This window comes from Propithecus coquereli, unplaced genomic scaffold (genome assembly GCF_000956105.1).
Source record: "Propithecus coquereli isolate 6110/MARCELLA unplaced genomic scaffold, Pcoq_1.0 Scaffold110, whole genome shotgun sequence".
NCBI lineage: Eukaryota > Metazoa > Chordata > Mammalia > Primates > Indriidae > Propithecus > Propithecus coquereli.
In genome coordinates, this window is record NW_012134970.1 from 2,838,772 (window position 1) to 2,861,289 (window position 22,518).

The 22,518-nt window shown below is 34.3% G+C and overlaps 1 protein-coding gene across 1 annotated transcript in view; it reads right to left on the reverse strand.

Moving 5' to 3' along the window:
- Positions 1 to 989: 989 nt before the first annotated feature.
- Positions 990 to 22,518, reverse strand: part of RICTOR (RPTOR independent companion of MTOR, complex 2) — a 178,247-nt gene continuing 156,718 nt past the window's right edge. The window contains exons 27-38 of the mRNA XM_012649518.1: positions 21,421 to 21,513; positions 20,965 to 21,071; positions 19,825 to 20,054; positions 17,365 to 18,373; positions 17,005 to 17,076; positions 13,609 to 13,786; positions 12,510 to 12,594; positions 11,527 to 11,760; positions 3,061 to 3,216; positions 2,587 to 2,710; positions 1,199 to 1,337; positions 990 to 1,064 (exon numbers count right to left, since the gene is read on the reverse strand). Coding sequence (XP_012504972.1) covers positions 990 to 1,064; positions 1,199 to 1,337; positions 2,587 to 2,710; positions 3,061 to 3,216; positions 11,527 to 11,760; positions 12,510 to 12,594; positions 13,609 to 13,786; positions 17,005 to 17,076; positions 17,365 to 18,373; positions 19,825 to 20,054; positions 20,965 to 21,071; positions 21,421 to 21,513 — 2,502 coding nt within the window. The remainder of the gene's footprint in view (positions 1,065 to 1,198; positions 1,338 to 2,586; positions 2,711 to 3,060; positions 3,217 to 11,526; positions 11,761 to 12,509; positions 12,595 to 13,608; positions 13,787 to 17,004; positions 17,077 to 17,364; positions 18,374 to 19,824; positions 20,055 to 20,964; positions 21,072 to 21,420; positions 21,514 to 22,518) is intronic.

Below are 22,518 nucleotides of genomic sequence, written 5' to 3' on the forward strand. Positions count from 1 at the left end.
TCAGGAGATCCAAAGTATTAGTTAATGCTTTCCTTTGTTTTAGGTCTAAATTAATAGTGCTTATTCAAGTTCCTGTTTGAAATGATATGGAAATTTGATGAAAATGGAAATCTACTGAAAATACGAGGGTGTCCAGAAAGTATCCAGCCATGCAATAGGAAAAATATATTAACAATGGCTGGATACTTTCCTGACAGCCCTTGTATATGCATTCTATAAATGGGAAACATTTTCGATTAAAATACAAAATGATTTTCTGATTTTAATCAGGAACTGTAGTGAAAAACCTTAATTGGTTCGAATAGCCTATAATAACACATTGCAACAAAACTGAAGAGACAGAAAACAAATAAGAATCTTTATGCAAGTCTAGTAACAAAAAAATAACTTATAAGTCCCGGGTTGTTGAAGCTCTTCTTTCACTTTAAGGTTACAAACCTCTGAAGTAGTGTTACAAACATTAAGAAAAATGTGAAAGGGCCAAAAGTTCCCCCTCTAATACCAGCAGTTATAGCACATCCCATTGTGGTAACAGGATGCAGCCTTAGAGACACTGATTCCTGGTTTCCACGAATTAGTTAACAAACAAGGCATCTTTATATTTACCCTAAAAAAGAATTCAGAAACAACTGTGAAAGGTGCTTCTGCATATTCCATTATTGTTCCACTGTCATTACGGTTTTAAAATGAAAAAATAGAAAACCTATGTAGGTAATTCAGTGCTTGGCTCTTGCATACAATGGTAACTGAAAGTCTTAGAACTGTGGTAATGAATCATGAACCCCTGAAAGGGCTCAACAGCGGAGAGAAGGAAGTTGTTTTGGTTAGGAAAGTCAGCAGTTCCAACTGTTCATGTACCAGTAATTGCTGGGACAGCGTACAGAAGATACTCCTGTCTCTGCTGCCCAGTCAGTATTTTCTGAGGCTTTTAGGAAATCCACAAATATGAATATATATAGTATATATCTATATACATCATAAATATGAGGTCAGGATTCAGCAGATGTATCAACTATAGGTTGCTTTGGTGGTATTGCCAACACAGCCTCTGCTTCTTCATGCATCTGGAAAAAAATGGTAAATCATTAATGACTTTTATAAAAATAGCATATATTATAGACATAATCTCTCTTTTAATTTAATTCAAACACAGGATTATTCTTGGAAGACAAATTTAAAAAGTACAAATTCTACTTACTTGTAAAAACTGTACATCTTGAAATAATTCTTGTATGAACCTTCGACATGGAAGTCTAAATGTGCAGTGGGACAGCAAATGGGAAACCTCAGAGTAAAGGCATATGTCGTCAAATGTCTGAGGATACTTCTCCTTAATTCTAAAATGAAAGAAATGAGTGGTATGATAAAACACCATAATCATGATGTACCTATTTTTCCTCTAAAGTATCATTTACTTTAAAAATAGTTTTTCCTCCAGATATTGATTAGATACGTATTTGGGATGATGGCTGAAGAATAAAAAACATTAAATATTCTTATCTCACATTTAAATTAGATACTCTGAGTTTGGGTTTTTTTTTTTTTAAGATTATCAAAACCTGAATGCTTCCTGTAAAGTCAGAAATATTCTTTTTCACTGGCATGAGAAATTACAAAATCTATTTATCAGCCTAGGATGATTCAAATATTTTTAAAGTTAAGTTTTACAACAGAAATACATTTTTCAAGTTAGACTAAAGTTATTGATATCTTTGACTGTGCTGTATATATCTTTCAACACTTCCAACAGTGGCTTTTAGCTGGGACAGCACCTCAGAATCAGCTGCGGGTTGGGTGGGGGACACACAGGTTAAGGCCCAACTCCTAGAGCTCCCAGCCCAGAGGTCTGCAGTAGAACCCTGGCATGTACAGCACCTTTTAAAAAGCCCTACAGAAGACCCTGAGGTGCACGTCCTCTGAGAACCACTACTCTAAATAGTTCAAATAAAGGTGCTGAAGATTCCATCTGAATTTTCTTTTACCATGCTGCTGTGATTTAGAAAAACAAAAATTCCACAATTTCTATTAAGAGAAAAAAGGAGGAAACATAGAGAAAAAAATTAAACTAAGAATATATCACTTGTTTTATATAAGTTCATTTTTCTTAACCTTTGTAGTCTCAGGACTTCCTTATTTTCTTGAAAATTATTGAGGACCACCAAAAGCCTATTTTTTTGTGGGTTATAGCCATCATTAACTACCATGCAAGAAATTAAAATTAAGAAAATTTCAAAATATTAATTCATTAAAAAAATCAATTACATGTTAACATAAATAACATTTTAATGAAAAATAACTATTTCCCAAAACTAAAAAAAGAAGAGTGGCTTTGTTTTATATTTTTAGAGATCTCTTTAAAAGTCCAGCATAATAGAAAATAGCTGGATTCTCATTCCTGCTTTTGCATTCAATCTGTTACCATGTGTTGTTTTGGTTGAAGTACACAAAGAAAATCTAGTCTCACACAGATATGCAATGCAGTTTAGAACTACTGATGTAAGTTAGTCTAACTTTTGAAGTGCTTCAAGTATCTTTTCTCACATTAAAAAGCAGAACAAATAATATTTATGTACATAGTTTACTCACGTTAAAAGCCCAGTTTCATGACATTTAGTTGAAACTGAACTACTCAAATTAACGACTAATCTTAAAACTTCTTTTCGAAGGAGTATACGGCACATTGGTGTATCATCTGGAATTGTTTTAACACCTGAAAAGAAGATTTCAGTGTAAAGTTAAATATTTTATCTATATCACAATAAAAAATGATTATAACTCAGGAAATTTGTTTTTAAACTAAAGATCTAAAATTGATATTAATTACTCATGTCCTGCCCATCATTTGGAGAGCAAAACTCTTTCTAATAAAAGCAGACAGCTAAGAGGATCCATGTCAGTAGCTGATACAGGTACAATACTTAAGAGTCTGCTAAATTGCTTCACTAAAATTGACTTGCTATACTTTTGAGACAACTTTAATTTACAGTATTTATGAAAAACAAAATCGACTAATAAGTACAATTTTATTAATAAAGATTACAACTGAATCTGAAAACTCACCTAGTAACAATTCTGTGCTTTTGGTGCTGCTAGCTGAGCCTTCTTGAGACACCCCATCACTGCATCCAGAAATCCCTGAAAACTTAGAGGGAACCACTTCCAAGGGATTGTGGATAGTCTGTTCACACCAATCAGAATATGGAATATCTTGAAGGTCTGAAGAAAAAAAATAATTATTTCAATTAAAGCATCATAATGGCTTAATTTCTGTGCTTACCCTGCATGCTATAAAAGAGATTATTCCTTGTAATTTCTTCTTCCAGTTTCAACAATTACTCTCCGTGATGAAGATTTTCAGAGTAAATTTAGACTGCTCAGAAATTCATTGCTCAGAGTGAAATTTGTTAAATTCTAAAGACATTTATAAATAAGACTTTATTTTCCTAAATAACAAAAATAATATAGAATCTGTGATTATTTTAAAAATTCAAATAAAAATGTACATAGAATTTAAATTGTTATCTAATCCCTCCTCTTCCATCCCTCCTACACCTACCTAAATATCAACCTCCATAGGAAAGTGCCATTAAAAGCTTTATATACGTGTGTGTTTGTGTCTGGTGTATAGTATAATACATAACTTCAGCTCTTACACTATTTTAATTTTTTCTCTCTTGCTCTTTGAGTGTATTGATGCGATTATACCATATGTATTATTCTATGACTTGCTCCCTCCCCACCATTAAATAAGTACCAATATAAGAATCACACTCCCCTGGCTTATCTAAAGTTCAATTTGTTCCTTAGAATTAAATTTACTATCCTTACCCATGCACTGCTAAGGTACTCCTAGATGAGATTTTTGAAGTCAACCAAACATCTTAGTGTTGTTAAAATGCTTTAATTTAAAATTTTGCTGGGCACTTACACTAAGTGATTAGAGCAAATGGAAATCAGGAAATTTTTAGTTATCCTTTTAAGGAAGTTAACACTGGGCAACCAATAAAATCATACAACTTAGTGCTACAAGAAATGTTGGAAATTAATTAAAGCTTTCATCTTATGAAAGAAGACAGATTCACAGAAAGAAGACATACGCTCAGCTAGGAGGTAAGACCTCTTGAAAGCTACTCCAGTACCTTTTCTCTATGTTGTCTGAGTAGGAAAAAAACAGCTGAATTTTTAAAAGTTCAGGAAATCAGACCAGTGTCAACCATACATACTACCTCTCCCTATGTTGGTTTTCACAAACAGAAATATCACCGCTTCGTTTCACCTCCAAGCACTTCCTGAGATTACTATTTACATAATACTGAACAGAAAATGCTTCTGTTTCTTGGAAAAAGAAGATCTATAAATTTACCATAGTTTTAAAATTTTCGTTATTAGGCATCTCTCAGGCACTTAAAAGTGAAACATGCTACTTAAATTATACAATGATTTAAAAAAAAATACTGAAAAAAGATTTGAGAAATAAAAATATACTTAAAAACAATTTTTTTAATGTAGCTCTCCTCAGTAATACTGAATAATCACAAAAGACGGATGAATATTTTAGATTTAGTTGATGAACTTCCCAGAGAATGGTAAAATATTCCTGTACAAGTAATAGTAAGAAAGTTACACTTTTCTCATTCAACATTCTTCTGAAAGTTATAAACTAGTTTGTTTCAGCTTAACTTTCGACCTGTAATGACTCCTAATATTTCTAGTCTGTTGCAATTGCTTCCTATTTCTAAAGAAGTCATTCATTTTCACTTAAAAAAAAAATTCATTCCTCTAGGTAAGCAAAGCTCAAAAATAATTAGTTTATTCCATCTGGAGAAGTAAAATAGCATCTTAAGTATAGCAATAGAAGGCTCTTCTTACATATTTTTTTGTGAAACATGATAAACCATATGACATAATTATGCACATTAAATGGAAAACTCAAAGATTATGTGGGCACAATATGGGCATTATTTATAAATTGGCAGGATAAAGAGAAACAAAAATTCTTGGAATTGAAGAACGTAAACAGCTAGTTGGCCTGCTCTTTCTTATATATGGAAGATGATGTCTATAACTTAGCTGACAGCAAAACTACATTCTAGACTGAGGATACTTACCTTGAGGGACTTTTATTTTCTATCCTCTATTAAGCAATATTCTAAGCAATGAAACTTAGACACATTTTTACTCATTATTTTTTTTTTTTTATTTTTTTTTTTTGAGACAGAGTCTCGCTTTGTTGCCCTGGCTAGAGTGAATGCCGTGGCGTCAGCCTAGCTCACAGCAACCTCAAACTCCTGGGCTCAAGCAATCCTTCTGCCTCAGCCTCCCGAGTAGCTGGGACTACAGGCATGCGCCACCATGCCTGGCTAATTTTTTCTATATATATATATATTTTTAGTTGTCCAGATAATTTCTTTTCTATTTTTTGGTAGAGACAGGGTCTCACTCTTGCTCAGGCTGGTCTCGAACTCCTGACCTTGAGCGATCCACCCGCCTCGGCCTCCCAGAGTGCTAGGATTACAGGCGTGAGCCACCGCGCCCGGCCCTCAATATATTTTATTTTTTTAAAAAAAATTTAAAGCTTGAATTATTGAGCAATTTTATTTTCAAAAATTATTTCAAAATATTATGGGACTGCAAATGGATCGTTTTTGTTATGCTTCAGTCAAGGTTACAAGTGTACCCATCACTCAGTGTTCAGTGTACCTGTTAGGTAGGTTTTTGCCCATCCCTTCCACCACCCTTTCCTCTCCTTGATTTCCACTGAGTTTTACTTCCCTCTGTGTATACATGTGCACATCAGTTAGTTCCAATTTACTAGTGAGTACATGTGGAATTCGTTTTTCCATTCTTGAGATACGTTATTTAAAAGGGTGGTCTCCAGTTCCACCCAGGTCACTGCAAAAGGCTTTAATTTATCCTACTTCGTGGCTGTGTAATATTCCCTAGTACACACATACCGCATTTTGTTAATCCACTCATGCATTGATGGGTACCTGGGTTGATTCCACATCTTTGCAATTGTGAATTGTACTGCAATAAACATTCAAGTGCAGGTGTCTTTTTGATAAAATGACTTCTTTTTCTTTGGGTAAATACCCAGTAATGGGATTGCTGGATCATATGGTAGGTCTACTTTTAGTTCTTTGAGCCATCTCCACATTATTTTCCATAGATGTTGTACTAATTTGCAGTCCTACCCACAGTGTATAAGTGTTCCTTTCTCTCTGTATCCATGCCAGCATCTATTGTTTTTGGACTTTTTAATAAAAGCCATTCTAACTGGGGTAAGGTGATATATCATTGTGGTTTTGATTTGCACTTCCCTGATGATTAGTAACATTGAGCATTTTTTCATATGTTTACTGGCCATTTGTCTATCTTCTTTTGAAAAGTTTCTGTTCATGTCTTTTGTCCAATTTTTAATGAGGTTTGTTTTTTTCTTGCTGAATTGCTTGAGTTCTTTGTAGATTCTGGTTATTAGCCCTTCATTAGATATATAGCTTGCTAATATTTACTCCCATTCTGTAGGTTGTCTATTTGCTCTGTTGATTGTTTGCTTGGCTGTACAGAAGCTTTTTAATTTAATCAAGTCCCATTTATCTATTTTTGTTGTTGCTGTGATTACCCTTGGTGTCTTCTTCATAAGTTCTTTGCGTAGGCTGATATCTAGAAGAGTTTTTCCAACATTTCCTTCTAGAATTCTTATGGATTCATGCCTTACATTTAAGTCTGTTATCCACCTTGAGTTAATTTTTGTAAGTGGTGAGAGATACGGATCCTGTTTTACTCTTCTGCATGTGGCTATCCAATATTCCCAGCACTGTGTATTGAACAGGGCTTCTTTTCCCCGGTGTATATTTTTGTTTGCTTTGTCAAAGATCAGTTGGCCGTATGTGGATGGTGTTATATCTGGGTTCTCCGTTCTGTTTCAGTGGTCTATATCTGGCTCTATTTTTGTGCCAATACCATGCGGTTTTGGTTACTATAGCCTTGTAGTAAGTGTAGTTTGAAGTCTGGTAATGTGATGCCTCCACATTTGATCTTTTGATTAATATTGCTTTGGCTATTCAGGCTCTTTTCTGGTTCTAAATGAAGTATAATTTTTTCTAGATCTGTGAAATATGATGTTAGTATTTTGATGGGGATTGCATTGAATCTGTAAATCATGTTGGGCAGTATGGACATTTTAACAATGTTGATTCTACTGACCCATGTGAGTGATATGCTTTTCCATATGTTTGTGTCATCTGCGGTTTCTTTCTTCAGTGTTTCGTAGTTCTCTTGGTAGAGATCTTTCACCTCCTTGAGTAAGTATATTCCTGGGTATTTTATTTTCTCTGTGGCTATTGTGAATGGTATTGAGTCTTTGATTTGATTTTCAGCTTGACTGTTATTGGTATATAGGAATGCTACTGATTCGTGTACACTGAATTTGTAACCTGGGACTTTGCTGAATTTATTTATCAATTCCAGGAGTCTCTTGGTGGAGTCTTTGGGGTTTTCTGGATATAAGATCATGTCATCAGCAAAAAGCAATAGTTTGACATCCTCTTTCCTGATATGGATACCCTTTACATCTTTTTCTTGCCTGACTGCTCTGGTTAGGACTTCTAGCACTATATTGAAAAGAAGTGGGGACAGTAGCTATCTTGTTTCAGTTCTTACTGGGATTTGCTTTCAACTTTTCCCCATTCAGTTTGATGTTATTTAATTTGGATAAAGCATTATGGCTATAAACTAAGTGGTTTTATCTAAATGGTTGATGTTTAGCTTCTTAACCACAGTTGTTTGCTTTTATTGTTTCCTCTTGTCTTAATTACTAATACTTTACCTTAGCTTTATCTTTTAATTAAAAATGTAGACAAAAAGCATAGGATATGGAACATACCCTAAACAAAGAGACTAGCTGCTTTCTTTACACCACATAGCTCAGCATAAGGCTGGCTCCAGCTAAATGCCACTCCATATGGGAAAGAATAAAAAGCTTTAGGAGGCAAAAACAAAATGAAACAAACATCTGGATTAATTTTTCTAAAAAATCATAAGCTAAATTTTTCCTACCAGAAAGCAGTAAGTCACAAAATACCTTATGGGAAATACTAACACAGTTATTTTGGGAAAAAGTTAAGAATTCTGTGAGAAGCTCTATCCTGATACATTTATATCCACCTAATAACTAATTCTACTGGGCAGCAGGAGATGTAAAAGAAAGTGAGCAAAGACATTTTCCTTAGGAGCACAGTAGAATCACTACAACTGAACTAATAGAATTTATAAGAGAACGTTATTTCTAACATAAACAATTTACTGCGAATTACCATTTACTGAATGCTAATCTTACATGTTATTAAACACCAAAACAACACCATAAGGTTATCATTATTGCCATTTAGAGACTTAACCAAAAACAAAAACTAAAGCTCAATGAGATCAGACAGATTGCCCAAGATCAAATAACTAATTGGGTGGAACAGCTCAGCTTTGAACCTGAGTTTTCTTGATGTGAAAGCTCACTGCTCTATTTATACCTGGGTCTTCAGTGTTTCCTGGAGTGCTAGCATTTCTTGGGGCCTCCTCAAAGGTTGTCACTTGGACAAGAAGAAGGCCAGGTGAAGGGGGCTCCACTTCATCTTTCCCCTAACATGCTCATTTGTATACCACTGGTCTTTTGTACAGATTTTGATTAAACATGACTTTTACAGCTAAAGAAGTTGAAAACCACCACTGTCTCTTTGGGCTCCTCCTCTCCCCAGTGTAGTTTTTACCCACTCCCCACAAATTGTCAATTTAATAACCTAGACATTCAAACTGATCCTCATGCCATTACCTTTTATAGGTGGTTGTTTTTTTCCTAATGTTCTTTTAGATAGAGTGGTCTATAACACTCAAAAGTTTCCCACTATAAGTTGGTTAACTACACTAGGGCAACTGTGGTGGTATGTATAAATGGGACTCGACAGAAATATAAAATATTGAATTTTAGAAGACCAACCTTTTTGACTTGCACACTAGAACTGTACAATGTATAAATACCTGTGAAGGTGTCAGAACACAGCATAAAATGTATTACTAAATATCCTAGTCTAACAGTCTTTTCTCTGAGCTTTACTATTTTAAACCAACACCACCACCACCAGATTAGAAGTTCTAGAGAATGAAATGTCTTGTGTTCAAGACTTGACATCCCTTTAAAATAATCATTATATAGTCGAACTATTTTTTAGTTATCATTCACAGATAAAGATGTCTTCTTTCTGATACACAAAATCCTTAATATAGTCTGTAGCAGTACTTCTCTAAGGTTATTGTTCATATGAACCACCTGGGAGTCTTGCTAAAATGCAGATCCTGAAAGAAGTTGTGGGGTGGAGCATTTTCAACAAGATCTCAAGGTGACACTGATGCTGCTGGTCCATGGACCATACTCTTGAGTAGCAAGGGCTCTGCAGGGCCTGGTCTCTATAGATCTTCCTAGGCTCATCTCTTATCTCCTTCCTGGTGCTTTCTGAGCTCTATTCACACAGATATCTTTTTAGACTCTTTGATTCCCCATGTTCACTCCCACTGGAGAAATTCTGCATTTGCAATTCCCTCTAAGATACTCTTTATACCAGTCTTTACTTAGCTTCTACTCATTCTTTAGATCACAGCTTAACAGTAACTTCTTTAGAAAATCTCTTTGACCTGCCTACTTGGTCATATTCCTTGGCTAGTACCATGTACCTATTCTTAATGACACTTGTTATAAATGCAGTATTATATCTGTATAGATGGTCAATTAATCAATACATTTCTTTCTCTACTAGACTAAAGCTCAAAGAGTACAGAAACAGTGTCCTTTTGGTGGGCTTTTTCCCTCCTCACAACTGCTTTCCTAGCATCTAGCACAATGCCTGAACCATGGTAGTTGTGTAAAAAATATTATATTGAGTGCATGAATGTTTAAGGATTCAATTAGCCTTCCTCCCCTCATACCTCTAAAATGGGAATCAATAGGTAAATTGTAATAATTTCCCAATTAAGAGTTATTCTTGCCCTGCTGCTCCTCACTCTAACACCTCACATCACTAGAATAAAAAGCTGGAGAGGAGGCTCCAACGGCTGTGCCAAGGTGAGAGCCCCTCTGACTGCAGTATAAGTCCCAAACTTTATAACTCTGCTTGATCACTCCTATTACAGATCACAAATGGATTAGAAATAGCTGTGATTGTCTTGTGACTGGGTATCAGAAGGCTGGTCCCCTTATTTGTTTCGTAAGTAAAAAACAGTATAGCAAAGCAAGTACTTCATAAGCATTTACTGAATGAGTAAATGAAGCAATAGAACTTGCAGGAATTAAATCACGAATGATGAATAGCCAAATGATTTAAAATAGCATCTTCTCTATTGTGTGCAATACATTAAACAAATACCTTTCCAAAATTTTCCACTCACAGAAAATGAAAATAATTACAGCATACCAGAGTTTGTTCACAGCGGAAAGTGCCTAATCCAGGGATTTGTCAAACCCAGGACCCACTAAAACATGGAACTATCGAGAGGATCAATACCTCAGAACAACCATATCCTATTTGTGGCATATTAGTGTGCTGCAGTATCACTTGGGAAGCTCTGAATTAGAACACAAAGAAGAAATGTGGAAAAGTAAACCAGAGAACTTTGGTCATTACTAGGTTTTTCTGAGGGTGGCTAAGTGATATTCACCAAGAAAAGGTATATGTGGGTAACACTTAAATCACATATGTACTAATTTGAAATTGCTAATATATGTCACTTGTTGATTCATATAAAAAAGTGTAATCTAGGGCCATTTTATTTACTCACTCACCAAATACATATTGAGGGCCTACTGTACAAAGCAGTATTACCTGGGTATTAGAAATATAAAAATGAAAAGACACAACAGATCATGCCCTGAAGGAACTTACTGAGTGTAAGAGACAAAAATAACCAAGCAATAATAATCATAATTATTATAAGAGATCTATGTGCAAAAGGCAATGAGAGTGAAGAGAAAGGAGCGTCAACACCTGACTTAGAGCGTCAGACAACACTTCCCAGGCAATAAATATACTGCTGATACTTAGGATGAGGTGGACTTGCTAAACAGACCAGATATATGTCTGCGTGGGGTAGGAGAGGCAAAGAGAGAACAGCAGGGAAAACACATTTTTCATGTCTAGAAGTTTGTTCAAAAACTTCAAAATCAATCAATAATGGTATGTCACCTACAAAATAGGAGAATGGTGAAATAAAGGATCACAAAAGGTCTTGTGTATTGGGCATGAATAGCCAGTAAAGAATTGCACACAGATTAATTCCAGGCAATAGTATGAAATATGAGTTGGAAGGGACCAAAATTTGAGGCTGAGATACCAACACTCCAACAGAGAGGTGGTAAGTGGCTGAATAAGGCAGAGGCAGTGAGAATGGAGAAGAGGGGATCACCAATAGGGCTGGGAGATGACTTATCTGACTGGAGCAGATTTGAATTCAGACGGATTCATCTCAAAGGACATGATCACTTACCTGAATGACTACATATCGCACTTAGTTGGTTACTGGGCTGGAAACCCAGAATTTCGATACAGACACAATAAAGGCAGTTATCATCTGTATGTTCCTGTAGTCCAGTGTCTTCTGTACTTTCTAAAAACAAAGAAGCATCTGAATGGATTGAATTCATTATTTCCGTAAGACTCATCTGCTGTCGTAGCAAGTGAAAAGAGTTTTTTACAAGACCTCCAGTTCCAGATGGAAGACCTGTGCGGAAGTAAATATAAAATATAATCTGATAAAGATGGTATTTTTCAAAGTACCTTAAATTATATAAAATTTAGGAATGAAAATGAAAACAGTTCTTATGACTCAAAATCTGACTTTAACTGGGGAAAAAAGAATAATTTGCTTTAAATTATAAAAATAACCAAAGTCAGCAGAAAAAATTATATTACTTTAATACAGTTTTAAATACAAAATGGAAAACTGAGATTATATAATTAATGCATCATTTCAATTATCTCCAATATCTGCCTAAAGAAAATATTTCTAAGTATAAAGAGGTATTTCTTAAAAAAATTATCACGATTATAAAGCTATTAAACCTGTGGCCTACATGCATATATTCATTAAAATATAACAGTTCATACTAAAAAAGATCATATAATTTATAAGTACATTTTTATCTCCCTCCTTACTCCACACAAACAGCTATTTCTTGGACCTATAAGGATTAGCTCTATAAATTTTTCATGTACTATTTTTTAAAAAATGGAAAACAACTCATTTGGTTTTTATCTTCTTGAGATGCTGAGTACTTAGCTGGGAAAACACTTTAAGTCCCTCACAAAAAAATATTGTAATTTTAAGTTGACTCAAATTATTTTGGTAAATTTTTAGGTTGATCCAAAAGTGGGCAGGCCTGAATTTTAAGTGTCATACTACTAAAAAGAATGAAAAATTTTCTTTTTAATAGAAAGAGGAGTCACGTAAGAACAAAGAAGATGTATTACCTCCTGCATCATGGGCAAATACTCTTGCACCTCGATCATCATGTGGAGGTAAGTTTTTTGTCTGAAAATAAGGAATATCCTTTACCTAAAACACATATAAATCACGGTAAGTCCTGCTATAAAAAGAAATCTATTTTATGAATAATAGCAAAATTAAATGAAATACACTTAAAATAGAATTACTATAGCATATGAACCTATAATGAAAAGTTTCCTGAAGAAGGTTAAATCACCAAAACTTGACAAAATATTAATAATAACCCTGAAAGAAATTATCATATTCTTGGTGAGTAAATGGATATTAAAATAATTATTTTAGTGTTTATCTAAAATGTCTTTAGACTTCTAAACAAATGTGTATTCTTTAGTACTATCCTAGAGATTTGTACCTCATGGGATTAGGGCTACCTTATATCACTGGGCACCATGTGGCTACCTCATATGGGATAAAAATAATCAAGGATTAAAAAATAAGGAATAAGTTAATCATGATGAAAAAACAAGGTTAGGAATTTAGTAAATTTCTACAGAGAATATATGAAAAAAGAAATCAAACAAGATACTGATTTAGTATGAGAAGAGAGGAAAGGATAAGGTTCTAAGGACCTATAGATACTAAATAAAAGAGTAAGGAACAGTTGAAAAAGCTAAAACAATTCTCGTCTAAAAATTTTTTTAAATAAAACTGCCTTAAAAAATCATTTTCCCTGGCTGGGCATGGTGGCTCATGCCTATAATCCCAGTAACTTGGGAGGTTGGGGCAGGAGGACTACTTGAGGCCAGGAGTTTCAGACCACCCTGGGCAACATAGAGAGACCCTGTCTCTTAAAAAAAAAAACAAAACAAAACATCAGCCAGGTGCAGTGGTACGCACTTGTAGTCCTAGCTACTCAGGCGGCTGAGGTAGGAGGATCACTTGAACCCAAGAGTTTGAGGTTACAGTGAGCTGTGATTGTGCTACTATACTCCATTCTGGGTGACAGGGCAAGGCTCTGTCTTTGTGGGAGGGAACTTCCCCCAAATCACAATTTCTAGTAAGCAGTTATAGAATAGGAAAAAACAGGAAATCAACTCATAACAATAAAATCTATGATGATACCTGGAATATATCATTGATGTCTACTGGGAGAGCAAGACCAATGTAATCATCTGAGCCACCATATGTAGCACTGGACACCATGGATCTCACTGAGGAGGATCGCTGCAGGGTATTTTGATTAATAGGGCTTAATAAATCTTCTTTATCTAATGATGCATAACTTAAAGCTTTCATGAACCTATAAAACCATAAAAAATCCGCTGCATTAGTTTCTTGATTTGTAATATTAATCATATAAAGAAATAACTTATATTCCTATCCTTATAATAGACAAGTAGCTAGTCAAGCACCAAGACTAAGCAGTGTCATCTTGTTTACTGGGAACACATATACACTTTAAAATAATAGCTGTTATAGGTGTATATGTAAAAAGTCACCAGTAATGTTGACTGTTACATAACAGTTGACATAACAACTGTTATGATCTCCCAGGTAAAGGTGAAAAGGTGTGCAATTAGAATAACTTTCAACATCTAGACGTAAAAAAAAGAAACTGACTTCAGAAGTCAGAGATGTGTTCTAAGGACTATCTTAGCACTCACTGAGACTGCTAGATTTGCTATTATATACCTAAGGATATGTGTATTAATTCTATTTAACACTATATTTATGAAAAATAAAATCAATTACTTGTCATTTTTGTGTGGTAATAATTAATCTTTCATTATCAACGTAAGATTTATATAACACAGAAGACACAAGACAGCAAAATGGTATCATTTATAAATATTACAATATACAAGAGATAGCCTCATATGAAACACTATTTCTACAATGTACTCCTTTACTAGAGATTCCACTATAAATATGATATACTGCTATTTCTATAAGATATATCTTTCTCATATACATTCTTATTCATGCAACAGACATGCTAAAAACATTAGGTCATTAAATATGAAATGTCTGATTTCAAATCAAAAGTTTATTATAACTCAAACGAGAAGCAGTAAAATTGATCAAAGTAAACTATCGACACAATTTTGCCATCTTAACGGTAACTTGTTTATGCCAGCAGTGAAGAAGCCTGGAGACCAGTGGCAATGAAACCACAAAAGGCATTTTCCACAGCTTGTTGAAAATTGAATATTTTTCCTTGCATGCAGTGGTCCAAAGTCTGGAAGAAGTCAGTTGGTGTAAGGTCTGGTGAATATGGTGGATGACAGAGAGTTTCCAAGTCTAGCTTCTATAGTATGAGCAATGTTGTTTTTTGCAACGTGTGGTCTTGCAAGAGGATTGGACTGTCTCTATTGACCAATTTCAGCTGCTTAATTGCAAGCATCCTCATCATTTTGTCCAATCGGTTGTAGCAGACAACCACTGCAATCAACTGACCAGGATTCATGAAGTCATAGTGGATAATACCAGCACTGGACCATCAGACACCATTAGCTTTTTGTGATGAATATTCAGTTTTGGACTGTGTTTCAGTACTTTACCTTTATCCGACCATTGTGCTGAACACTTGCAATTGTCAAAAAGAATCCATTTTTCATCACACGTAACAATACAGTGTAGAAATGGTTTGCCTTTATGTCATGACAGCAAAGAAAGGCAAGCTTCAAGATGACTTCTCTTCTGATGCTCATTTAATTCACGCAGTACCCATCTGTCCAGCTTCTTTACCTTGCCCATTTGTTTCAAATGGTCCAATATTGTTGGAACAGTAATGTCAAACCTTTCTGCTAATTCACGCATAGGGTGAGATGGATTCACTTCCACTATAGCTTTCAGCTCATCATTATCCACCTTGGTTTCAAAGTCACTGACATGGCTCATTTTCAAGACGAAAATCACCAGAACAGAACTTCTCAAACTATCGATGTACTGTGTGTTCATTAGCCACATACTTCCCAAACACTTCTTTGATATTTCTAGCTGTCTGTACTGCATTGGTTCCACGATGGAACTCATAATCAAAAATAACGCGAATTTTTGACTTACGCATGGTCTCACAAAAATTGCTCTAAAAATTATTTTGCAAGATAATCACAAGGCAAAACATGCATTTGAAAGAATTAGGATGTACCTTCAAAAAAAAAAAACAAAAACAAAAACAAGAAATGTCAAAGTGAAATGTCAGAGAGATCAACTGTCAAACGTAGTACTTAAGGAAATTGGACATTTCATACTTAATGACCTAATATTTACTTGGTGTCTGCTATATATATAAGGTACTAGGGAAGGTTCCACATTTCTTTATTTGGAAATGCTATTTGGGAAACCAAACCTTTTCAAATGTACTAATGTAGCCTGATATTAAATCAAAGAATTATTTCATAAAATACACAAAATAAGTGCTTCATAAATATTAATAGTAGCCAAGAAGACTATCATAGCAGCAACCACTCCTAATTTCCACACAAAAACCACTCAAGTGAAATTTATGAATTTTATAAAAGAGGTCAAAAAATTATACTCTGTTACACCTGACTCCATAAAACTCTTCAAGGACTATTAGAGTGGGAGGAAAGAATTATTGGATTATTCTCCTTTCCAATTGCCATTTCAACCAGTGTAACTCCATTTCTATTTACTCTTCATATTGGGTTTCTATAGAAACCTTTTTGTACATTAAAAAAAATGGTTTCTCTGCTTAAAAAGCAACATTAGAAAAGCTTAAAACCACTGATCTAGTCCAATCTCCACCAGATGAGGAAACAGCCCTAGAAATTTCAAAATTCAGATTTACTGCATAGATTTGTAACAATGAGTCGTTCAGGGGTCTGCCTGGCTTTGTTCTGGATATGGCTGCCAAAGCCAGTGAGTTCCAGTTAGATGAGGCATTAATGAGTAATTTATTAAACCCTACAAGAGGGGACATAATTCCTCATCTGCTACCAGGAAACTCTCTATTAAATGTGTTAAGCATTATTAAAACAAAACTCCTAATGTTAGTAGGAATTTAATGTAAGAGATAGATGGTGTCCATCAAGTAACTACTGATGATGATGATAATAATAGCTAACTTTGGGTGAGTACAAAATTTGTGCCAGACATTATTCTAATCTATATTGTTGAAATATATGCACTTGACATATATTAATCCATTTAAATAAATGTAAATAAATAATTTAAAACCAAAGAAAGTTATTTAGAAACATTTGGCCCAACAATAAAAAATATAGGTACGGAAATTTTTGCAACGATCAAGCTTAATATCACATACCTTTTAAAGGTAAAATCTAAACTTTACACTTTGACCAGCTCGATATAATCAAAATATGGTATAGAAATCCCTTGAGTCTTGAGGACCAAGTAATTCATTTAGTGTTTATTAGGTTCCTACTTAATAATCATAGCTACTTACACTGAAAATAATTTCATTGAAATTTTCAGTTATCTTAAAAATAAATAAATAAAGAGGTCAACTTTTGGAGCCTTAAATTGACCTACCTGACAAGGTTGTTTGTTATTGTAGGTCTTAAGCTCCTGATTCCCCCGACATGCTTCTTTTTAAAATCGATCCTTGCAGAAGCGAGAAATAAATAAAAAAAAGCTTATGACTTATGTGTCCTTGTAAAACATTTATGTTTATTTTCAGGGCCTACAGGAGTTTCTTTTTCCCCCCTTGCAGCTGCAAGAATCCATTTCAAATCATATCGGGGGTAACAAGGAGCTTATAACCTACCATAGTAAACAATTATAATAGGTCAGTTACGAGGCTTATGCGGTACAAAACCTCGCTAATGCTTTACATTTAAATCTGTTAAAATGCCATCATTACTGGTTATTTTTAAACACATACTTGCTCACCTGCTTGGTGTTAATCTGGACTCAAAACTGTTGGCCTTCATGGTGATGGTATCAGTGAACAGCACATCTTTTGCTGGAGATGCCAAGGCTTCAGAGTGAGACAAGGATGGATGCATTCTTTGTTGCTGTAATCTCTTCAGTGTAGCATAACCAAAGGCATCTCTAGAACTTGTGTAACTAAAGTTACAATCTGCTAGACTTTTAATTGTAGCAATAGAGGGTGCTTTAAGGGACTGCGCTCTTCTAGGAAGTGTATGAGAAGAACCTGGAGGCACCAGGGACACTGAGTTTGATTTGGAGAGAGAGAGATGGTTAGACTGTGGCGTCAAATAGTGACTTGTCTTCACAGTTTTAGTACTTACCACAGTACTCATACTTCCACAGTCCGTGTCCATAGTTGTAGCATCTACACCTACAGTCTCTCGGGAAGGACTTGAGCTCATTGAACTTATGCCACTTGTTGTAGTGTCTGTATTAAAACTTTGGCTACGAATCTTCATATGTGAGCTCGTTGAACTTTCTACAACTAATCTCTCTCGGCTTGTGTTTTCTCTGTGATTCTCTACGCCAAAACTCTTGTTGAATTTTAAGTCATTTTCTCCAATACTTGGAGTACTACCAATGTCTTCGATGTGCTTATTCCCAACAAATGAAGTTTCTAATTGTAATGTTTTCTGTACGGTGGAGATGGGTGTAAAATCATCACTGTGATTAAAGTCAACACTGGGCTCCGTAAGTGTTCTGATTCGTCTGTTACTTGTCTTATTTTCAGATGACAGTTTCCCTCCTTTTGGATCACTGCTACTACGATGTTTTTTATTAGGCAAAGTAAGTGAATTTAAGATACGATTCTTCACAAGTTTACTGGAAGCAAAGAAAGGGAATGAATTTTTATCCTTTATGGGTCCAGATCGGTCAAAAAATGCTGGCTCTGCATCTTCATTGATGTCAAGGAAAAACGTACTAGTAGAGCTGCTGCCAAATCGGTCATCTTCCAGTATGAACATACCTATGATTGAAAGATCAATTAATAAAAGCCTATATAAAATGATAAATTCATGGTAACTACTAGTAACATAATAGTTTTTTTAGTCACCTAGGGGAAAAAAATTTAAAAATAAAGGGTTAAACTATTGAGCCATATGAAAAGAGTTTCCTTGAAACCCAGAGTTTAGACTTGAATAAAATGTAAAATAATGTCATCTCCTGTTATTTCCACAGAAAAACCACAAGACTCACTATGGTACAGGTTACATAAAGTTTCTTTTGATTCTTCCAATATTTAGGATGAAATTAAAAAGGGGAAAAAAAGAGACTTGACCATGGATGCTTGTTCAATTGGTCCAGAATCCTATTGGCTTATTCCTCAAATCACAATAATCTTGTAAGAAATGAATTCCTAATCTTAAACATAGGTACAAAGAACTATGTTACATTTTATTATAAATACACATTTATACTAATAATGTTTATTTTCCATTTGCCTTAGGTACTAAGAAACTTACCTAAGTTCAGTGCCCAACTCTAATAGAAGACTCAACCCAGGTGCCTAATGACATCTACAGGATTCTATTCTATTTTTAACTCTTCTGTTGAATAAACTACTTCAAATATATTTTGAAAAAAGGTAAAAGAAAATCCTAAATGAACTTGCATACTAAATTGCACTTCTATATTTTGTCAATTCTAAGATGCACATTTTTCACATTTAATCTCTCCTATTTTCACACAGAATCTCTGATTTTAAAATCAGAATTCATCTTGCAATCAGTGGTATGTCACAGTTTAATAAGCAGCATTTTTTTCTTCTTTCTTAATGGTATACAAACTACTAGTGCATCTTATAATTTATGGAATCTTAGATTTGGTGAAATATGGTCTAATAAATGTTGCACTATCTTCTTAAAAGGAAGACTTCATGCCTTAAATTTTATATACCTAACAGCACATAGCACAGGGCTTAAAAACCACAAACCGCTTTATATGTAATAACTTTGGTGCTCTATCTCCTAATAATTCCACTGCCTTAAAATTCAGTGCATCTCTCAAAAATGAATACGTGAATACAGGATGTCTGAAAAATATATTCTGGTTCAACAATCTCTGTATCTGAAAAATGAGTTAAATGAGTAATAAATGACGAAGATAGACAAATACTTGTTATATTTGTCTGTTTTCTGACAATAAAAAATGGGATGGTTCTTCTGCCACATAGCTTATTATATAATTATGCATGTAGGATTTTTCAAAAGCTATTTAGAAAGCAAGGGGAGAGAACAATGTAGGTTGGTGACTATACTCTGTGTTGTGAAAAGATACATATTCTCCAAGATGCTATTATTGCCAAATAATCATCTGAAAAAAAGTAAATCAGAAATGTAACAAATACATTTAAATTTTGAAAATACAAATATAAATGTTAATATCGGCTAACCTCATATAAACCTGCATCATACTTACTCGATGGCGCAGATTCACTTTCGCTATTATGTCTAGAGCTGGTTGACTCTGAGTTCAAACTTAGAGTGCTTGGGATAGATGAAAGTTCATTACAGAGTTGTTCCACATCATCTGGAACCACTGGCCACAAATGTTTGCGACTATGCCTCACAGCATCCCAGTTGTGACATTTTAGAATATCACAGCCTTGTTTGGTTTTAGCTATGAGCCCGAGTACGTATACACAGGTCCTGTATGTAAAGATATAATAATAACAATTTATAATCCCAAACTGGGATTTCTTAAAGCAACCACAGACTTGCTACATGTACACTTGAATTTTCTTTAAAACTTATTGAAAATTGTTTAGTTTGTGGAAAAAAATGTACTAGAACTAGTTAAAAATAAATTAGCAAAAATTGGCTGGGCACTGTGGCTCACGCCTGTAATCCTAGCACTCTGGGACGCTGAGGAGGGAGTATCGCTTGAGCTCAGGAGTTTGAGGCCAGCCTGAGCAAGACCTCTGTACTAAAAATAGAAAAATTAGTTGGATGTGGTAGTGGGAGCCTATAGTCCCAGCTATTCGGGAGGCAGAGGCAAGAGGATCCCTCGAGCCCAGGAGTTTGAGGTTGCAGTGAGCTATGATAATGCCACTGCACTCTACCCAGGATGACAGAGTGAGATTCTGCCAAAGAGAAGAGGAGAGGAGAGGAGAGGAGGGGAGTGGAGGGGAGGGGAGGGGAGGGGAGGAAGAGAGAAATTAGCAAAAATAAAAAAAATGTAGACCTTCCTAATAAAAATAGTAATTACAACAAAATAAAAAGAATACAATGCAGTCTTAGCATAAAAGACGTATTAACTTTTCTTGTATAAATTTGGAATATTTGGGCTTATTGGACTACTGGAATATCTATACATAGACAATGCCTTCCCTGTTTACCTGCAATGTAAACTTCAATATTACAATAACAATAGAAGGATAATAGTAAATAAGGAGTTTGTTAAGATGTTTAACTTGACGGATTTAAAAATCTTACATCATTAGGACTTTCAGTGAATTAATAGTTATGGACTACACTGAAATCATAAAATACTTTTCCTCACACTCATTTCTGAATAACAACATATACATAAGAAAAATTTCTGAATTAAATGACATACCCTCTGATGGAAAGAACCTCACACTGTTTGGCAAGTTTTAGTATATCTGGAATCACATTTTCTTCTTGTAGCAAATTGAGACCCCAATTTGATGAACCAATATTTCCCTGAAAGAAAAGAAATCATTTATATAATATTCACAAGAATAACTCTTTCAAAAGATTTGGAAAGTTACCAAGAAACAAATTTAACCCCATCTATGAGAGAAAAAAATGTACAAAAAATTCCCTCAATTAAAAAACATTAGGAACTAGTTCACATTCTAGTTGTCACAGCAAGAAAACAAAAGCAATAAAATTAATGTTCATTTAGTCTTCAACATAAAGATAATATTTAGGTTGGCATTAATCTAAGAACAAGTTCCAAATAAAATAATTTTTAATTAGTTATTAATGAAAAAAATGGAAAAGAAAATCTAAAAATTGTGAAGATCTTACAGAAGTGTTTATTACAAACCAAGGCCCAAAGAGATGCTTTCAGTTTTTTAATTTCTTCCCATTTATCCAAATCTGGTGTACGAACGTTGTGACAAAGTTCTGTAATAATATTCTAGAGAAAGAGAAAATATACCCATATGAGCAATATGTCTTCAATGTATTTTCTTATGCATTATAAAACCTAAGGTTTGCTTTTAGTCATTTTTGCAAATTTAAAATTCTAAAATAATTTTATGTAAAATTTTCAAGAGGTAGCATTACTGCATGGGTTCTGAGTTCATATTCTAGAATTATCACTTATTAGCTGTATGGCCTTGAGCAAGTTACTTGACCTCCCCACGCCATGATTTCCTAACCTCCAGAATGGTGATAATAATAGGATCTGTCTCATAAGAGTTTATGATTTAATAAATTATTACATATAAAGTGCTTAACAAAGTACCTGGCAGTATTATAAAAAGTCATAATTATCATTATTTCTTTAAAATAGAAAATAAGATAGCCTTTACATTTTATCATACTATGTAGGTAATGACACTGACGAAATCATTTACATTTTTAGTGAATTTATTTTCAAATATTAATATAAAGGTACCTGCCATGATAGTCTTCACAGACAAAATATAAAAACACATAAAACTATAGAGTATATTTATGCAAAACTTTGTGTTCTTGAGATGAATGCTGATACAAAAAGAACCAAATTGTTAGATAACTATGGTTGATACACACACAAATATTTCTATATTTCTAAAATAAGAAAAAGGTTATATTTATTGAAAACACCTGGTCGCAAGTCATACTCACAGCCATAAATGCAGTACACATACTATACTGAAAGAACAACTGTTACATTCCATGAAGTATATTAGAATAGGGAGGCACTCACAAGCAGCAACTTTCAATTTATTGCTCAACAAGGATAACTGAATCTGTATTAGGTTCAGTTTAACTTCTCAATGAGTGGAAGAAACTAACTCAGTTTTTTGGTATGTTTTTGGAGAGTTGAAGTTTTCCAACAACTATAAAAAAAGGACTCAGACCTTCACTAGGTTGCTTACTCTATAATAAGTTAGCTATTCAAAAAGTCACACACAAGTCAGGAAATACAAACAAG